At 43.0% G+C, this 6,000-nt stretch overlaps 1 protein-coding gene across 7 annotated transcripts in view; it reads left to right on the top strand.

Moving 5' to 3' along the window:
• The window catches only part of ppip5k1b (diphosphoinositol pentakisphosphate kinase 1b), a 64,563-nt gene that overhangs the window by 43,352 nt on the left and 15,211 nt on the right, over nt 1-6,000 (top strand). For 4 of the 7 annotated variants that reach the window (XM_063197588.1, XM_063197592.1, XM_063197589.1 and 1 more), the window contains one exon: nt 3,077-3,139. The exons of the other annotated variants lie outside the window; for them this stretch is intronic. In XM_063197588.1, the coding sequence (XP_063053658.1) occupies nt 3,077-3,139 (63 nt within the window). The remainder of the gene's footprint in view (nt 1-3,076; nt 3,140-6,000) is intronic. 7 annotated transcript variants of the gene reach the window in all.

The raw sequence follows: 6,000 nt of genomic DNA, 5'->3' as shown, positions 1-6,000 counted from the left end.
ACCGTTTTCTAGATGGTCCAGATTCCTCCCGTCATGGGTCTGCTACTATAAAACACATTCAGGGATCAGTGGCATCTGCCCCCGCCCCCCCCCCCCCCCCTTCGTGACATTGGCTCCAGTCAAGGAGAACGTTTGAACATTCTAGGCTTGTCCCACCATTTGAATTGTTTGTGCGGTCTCTGTAGCCTAAAGATGAGAAAAGAGAAACCATACATCAACTCAAAGCCGTAGACCTCAGAACTTGTCTATTTTTTTCCCCAAAGGCAATTGAACACATTACCTTTTCATTTTCATTGCTAAAGAGAGTGCACCAAATGGTAGGATATAGGTCTAAAGTTTGCTAAGATATTGTGTCAATATCACAGCTGTGTTAGCATGCGTAAAGCACAATTTTAATACTTTGCAGTGAGCTAACCCTAACCCAAACCCTAATCTTCACCATGCCTTTAAATATGTATCGGTACAAAGTATCAGTATATTGGTAGCCTTCACTTCCACACATTTTCATCAGAGCAGTTAATTGTGAGGCCTTTTTAAAGTGTAGCTTGATCTCCTTGGACAACCTCACGTCATGCTTGAATACTCAGCTTCCAAGTACTGCGACTCCAGCCAAGTGCAATCTGTCCACTGTCAGGTGATAACCAGTCATCAGTCATTAGACTACCATCATGTTCATCACCTTCTTGAATAACTGTGAATAGATTCCCTGCTGAGATGGCCAAGCTAGTCTAATAGAAGGGCCCGTAGCACCATAAAGTCCTCTGGCGCAACTGAGACCGTTCTTACCGCCAATCCAGTTGCACCTCTTAAAGGGACACTGTGTGAGATTTTTAGTTGTTTATTTCCAGAATTCATGCTGCCCATTCACTAATGTTACATTTTTCATGAATACTTACCACCACCATCAAATTCTAAGTATTCATTATGACTGGGAAAATTGCACTTTTCATACATGAAAAGGGGGATCTTCTCCATGGTCCGCCATTTTGAATTTCCAAAAATAGCCATTTTTAGCTGCAAAAATGACTCTACTTGGACCATACTAGAAAATATTTGTTTATTACTTAGAAAACGTTAATGTAAAGATCAAATTTGGCAATTGGCAGCCCAGTTTCAATGAGCAGCATTGTTGCAGTACCCTTTTTGACTATTTCCTGCACAGTGTCCCTTTAAAGTGCGGTAAAGCTGTGGATTACCATTCCCTTCTGCCCGCCGATCGACTGCTCATCTTCATGTCAACCCGTACATGTCCCGCAGTCAACCCTCAGTAAACACCCAAACCTCATGTCTTACAATACTTGCCACTCCCGTAGTTTTCATATGTCCTTCGAGATTGTGAATACTGTAGTTCAGGCCTGGGAACCGTATTGTCTGCTGTGCCTGATTATTGTGGTATTACCCAGGATAGTTGATATGACATCCTTATCAACCGTGTCTGCTATTATTACCATAACTCGGGCAACTCCCCCACCATGGAGGTTGTGTGGAAGGGCTTGTAGACAGCTTTAAAACCTATACATAGGCTTCCTGTTTACAAATATTCACGCTGTGAGGAGGGGCAAAATTCTAAACAGCCAACCACGTGAGCACATTTTTGAGTGACAGCTGTTTCCGACAATCAGAGGTTGAAGAGAGACCCCAAGCTTCATGCGCAGACAGGAATGTTTACAAACGGGAAACCCTTGTATACCCTCCTATGCATGGGAGCAAGAGAGCATCATACAAGCCTCAGCTTGCAGTCACCTTTGGATTGGCATATGATCAGTCAGCACATTGTATGACAGTGAATTTGTGATTTTTGTTTTGTTTGTTTTTTGGTTAGTAGGATTGCGTAAACACTATTGTACAGATTTTGATGTTTGATTTTGATTGATTTTGATTTTGACAATGTTCAGGATGGGTCAGAAACAGGACAATTCAGAATTGGCTAGTTTTAGGAACTTGTGTGGATCACTTTGTGGCTCCAGCTTTCTGGCTGTCTGATTTGTCAGTAGGCTCTTGCATGACTCAGTTTCCCAGCATGCTCGTCGCAGAGCGTTCCATATGCTGCAGTGTGCAGTGGCACTCTCAGCCAGCAGGTGCCAGTGTGCTTCAAGGGAAAAGCCAGTCAAAGAAAAAATACTGTCGTGTCATGGTGGTGTTGGGTTCCTTTCAAAAGCCAGGCTCCCTGACTAGCACACAAGCTACGTATATACCAAATTTGCTTTCCTCAGCCCCAAATAAATGGTTGAATGGATGACACCAAGCAAGCAAGACATGTTTGGAGGGGTTGTTACAGCTGAATTGTGGCTCGAGTGCATATAAATGACCTAGATCAGTTCCATTGAGCGAGGTTTAGCATATAAAGTGTTTTGGAGATGGGAATCACAGGATGTAGTATTGCCATCAGATTTAATTGAGTCTTGTTTGTTGAGAAAGCAGAATGACAGGCAGGTGTCTCAAAGCGGCAAAATCTGTTCTGACAAGGAAGGTGTGCAATTCATGGCATCAGTACAGAAGTACTCTCCCTTTCTCTTCAACTCTCAAAGTCTCTCTCTCTCTCTCTCTCTCTCTCTCTCTCTCTCTCTGTGTATCTGTATCCGTCCTGTGTTCATTTTCTTTGACTCATTTTTGTGTTTTTGTTTCTCTTTGACTCTCTTGTTTCTGTGTCTTGCTTTTACACACACACACGTGCGCGCGCGCACACACACACACACACACACACACACACACACACACACACTTCCCGTCTCTATCAAACTCTGCATCTTTCTCTTTCTTTGTCTCTCTCTTCCCCTCTCTCTCTCAGATACATACACACACACACACACACACACACACACATACACACACACACACACACACACACACACACATTCTGAACCTAGTCAAAGTGTAGGAAAGCGTGAACACACACACACACACACACATAGACACACACACACACACACACACACACACACACAGAGACACACACACACACACACACACACAGAGACACACACACACACAGGGCCATATTATGATTGAAGAACACTACACATGCTCCGTGCAGTGCTTTGTCAGTAACACCACGTTGCCTCTTTTATCTCCTCAGAGATGTTCTCTATTCCGGCAGTAAAGAGATTTTCTGTGTCATATGCCAGGCATCCGACTAACGGTATGTCTGCTGTTTCCTAGTTCCTTCTGCCCCTCCTCCCTCTCCTCCACCCCTCCCCTTCCTCTGCCTTGCATGCCCACTGAAAGGAGAGCATCTCTCTCTCCCTTCATCTCCACTGTAATTACTCCGTGGCATAATTGCGGCTCACTCCGACAGCCTACTTTTTTTTGGTTTCCAGAACCTTCTTCTCACTGTGAGATGACTCCTCACGTTTTTTTTTTCCTCTTGTTTTTTTATGTTTTAATTCACCTCCTCTGAGTTCCTCTAATTCACTTGTGCTCTATGAACACACTGGTGGATGCTGATGTTGATGATACTCCTTTCCCCTCCCCACCACTTCCTCCGAATGGATATATGCATGCAGCTGTGTATATCAATATATCATCTGAGATGTGTCTGGAGATATATTTTCTCTTTTGTGAGTGTGTGTCTGTGCACTTGTGTCTTATCCGAGTTAATCTTTCTCATTCCACACTTTTTTTTTTTGGTTGGGGAATTGTTTAACCCTTTCACCGCACCTGAGGGCCTGAAGGTTATCTGTCTCCTTCAGCCTTTGTAATGGGAATCTGTGTGTGTTTGTGTGTGTGTGTGTGTGAGTGACTTTTGTTTTTTTCCCATCTGAAAACTGCAATGAATGTTTTTCAATGCTGTTGAAACAAAAGTCCGCTCGGCAAAATCAGGTGCCACAAAGAGCAGGTAAAGGATACCAGGGTCCATCTTCAGATTTACAAATAGAAGGCATGTCTTGTGGTCTTGTGGATTTCAATATTTTCATGTGAGCGAGAACAACATTTGCTGCTCTCTTGGCATTTTCTGTGTTCTTTCAGAAGACAAACGAGCTCCCCCTTCTTAAGATAAAGAATGTCTTTCAATGTTTCAATGTCTTTTCAGTTTTAGAAAATTAAAGGAGCACTGACTAAGTCGATTTCTTAACCTTAAAATAATCTTTCCAAAATTGCTTCAGTGGTTCTTCCAATTGTTACAGGGTGGGGTGCACTTAAAAATGTGCTTTTCCACCCTCCATATTTGAGTTAGGAGGAGTAGGACCGTCTCTGTGGTTCTCTGGCCTGAAGAGTACAAGAGAGCAATGTATTTGTCATATACAACCCTAGCCTTGTAGGCTAGCTTTCAGTGATGGTAAATGACAATTACTCAATATGTGCAGAAAGATAGCTAACATAAAATAACAACAACCGATGACAGACACTCCTCATCTTATGTACCCACGGTCGTTAGAGCCTATGGAGGATAGTGAATCACATTTACAAGTGCCTTTCACTTCTTTATATAAGGTGGTAAAGCACTGAAATAATTTTGCAAGCATCATACGTCTGAAAAGACTACTTAGTGATGCTTTAACAGATGCAGCTACTTTATGGCTGTCCCTGGTCAGCATGGGATGGTCATTAGAAGATGGTGGTCCCCTCTTGCAGCTTGGAGGAAGACCAAGGCCAAAGACACTTAAGGAAGGGGTTCTCAAACATATTTGGCTGATCGAGCAGAACATTTTCTGCTCAGCATCATCATTGCCCCACAAAGTTAATTACCACAATTGCTTCAAATATGTAGTTTAATGTGAATAGTTTAAAAAGCAAAAGTGTGGACTACTAGATGTAGGAACAGTTTATTTTTGTTAAAACGTGGGCGTACTGTCTAACTGTTTTGTCTGTGATTCCTTCCACAGTAGTACAGGGTGCTGTAGTAAAGTGTAATGCAATGTAGCACATGTATTTTCATGTATTGTTTCCACTGACCCCCTGTCATTGCGCCAAAGGCCCCCAGTAGTGCCTGTGGTTACTTTGAGAACCAGTGATTTACAAACTTGAATTATAGACAATTATATACAGTTTTTGTGTGTAATTAATTTGGTCATAAGGTGCATTAACAGTATACGTGTGTGTGTGTGTGTGTGTGTGTGTGTGTGTGTGTGTGCGTGTGTGCGTGTGTGCGTGTGTGCGTGTGTGCGTGTGTGCGTGTGTGTGTGTGTGTGTGTGTGTTTGTGTGTTTTTGTGTGTGTGTGTGTGTGTGTGTCTGTGTCTGTGTCTGTGTGTACGTGTGTGTGTGTGTGTTCGTGTGTGTGTGTGTGTGTTCGTGTGTGTGTGTGTGTGTGTTCGTGTGTGTGTGTTCGTGCGTGCGCGTGTGTGTGTTCGTGCGTGCGCGTGTGTGTGTGTGTGCGTGTGTGTGCGTGTGATGAGAGCCTGTGATCTGTATGTCGCTGCTTTGATCTATTTCTGTCTGGGCTTTTAACATGGTTATGTAATTCCGTTGTAATGCAACAACACTTTGTAAACATACCGTTTTCTCAGCAGAGAAGGGCTTGAAAACTGATCTTTGAATGCTAAGGTGTTAAGCGCCAAGTTAAGCCATGTGTATATCCCCCATTTTGTAGATGCATAATATCATATACGACAAGTGTCATCATGATGTGTAAAACATGTAATAACAACAAATATAACAATTCAGCTGTGTACGTAAGGTTTTGACTGTCACATTGTTATCATTTTGCAATCAATATTCAAGTCTATAAAATTCATTAGTCATTTTTTTCCTGAATATTAACAAGCTCTTGTGATGCGGACCCTCTCTGGTTGTGTGTACACAGCTGTCTCTGTGTGTTTGTGCATTGGAGTGCCCCTAGTGGTGGTGACTGGCAACCGTAGCAGGGTCAGGCCAGCCTTGATGCAGATGAGTCATGCTGTAGTGAGGACGCAAGCGTTTCATCTTCTCCATCACATTATCCTCTCTGTCCAACTTCCCCTGTGTCTGCCTCTTCTACTCCACCGTCCCCTCACTCTGTGTACTTGTCACACTTATCCTCTCACCGAATCTATCCATTTTCCTCACAAATACTCAATTTTCTC

This window comes from Engraulis encrasicolus, chromosome 4, assembly GCF_034702125.1.
Source record: "Engraulis encrasicolus isolate BLACKSEA-1 chromosome 4, IST_EnEncr_1.0, whole genome shotgun sequence".
NCBI classification, from domain to species: Eukaryota; Metazoa; Chordata; class Actinopteri; order Clupeiformes; family Engraulidae; genus Engraulis; species Engraulis encrasicolus.
The sequence above is the reverse complement of the archived record's forward strand: the minus strand, read 5'-3'. Positions and strand labels throughout refer to the sequence as shown.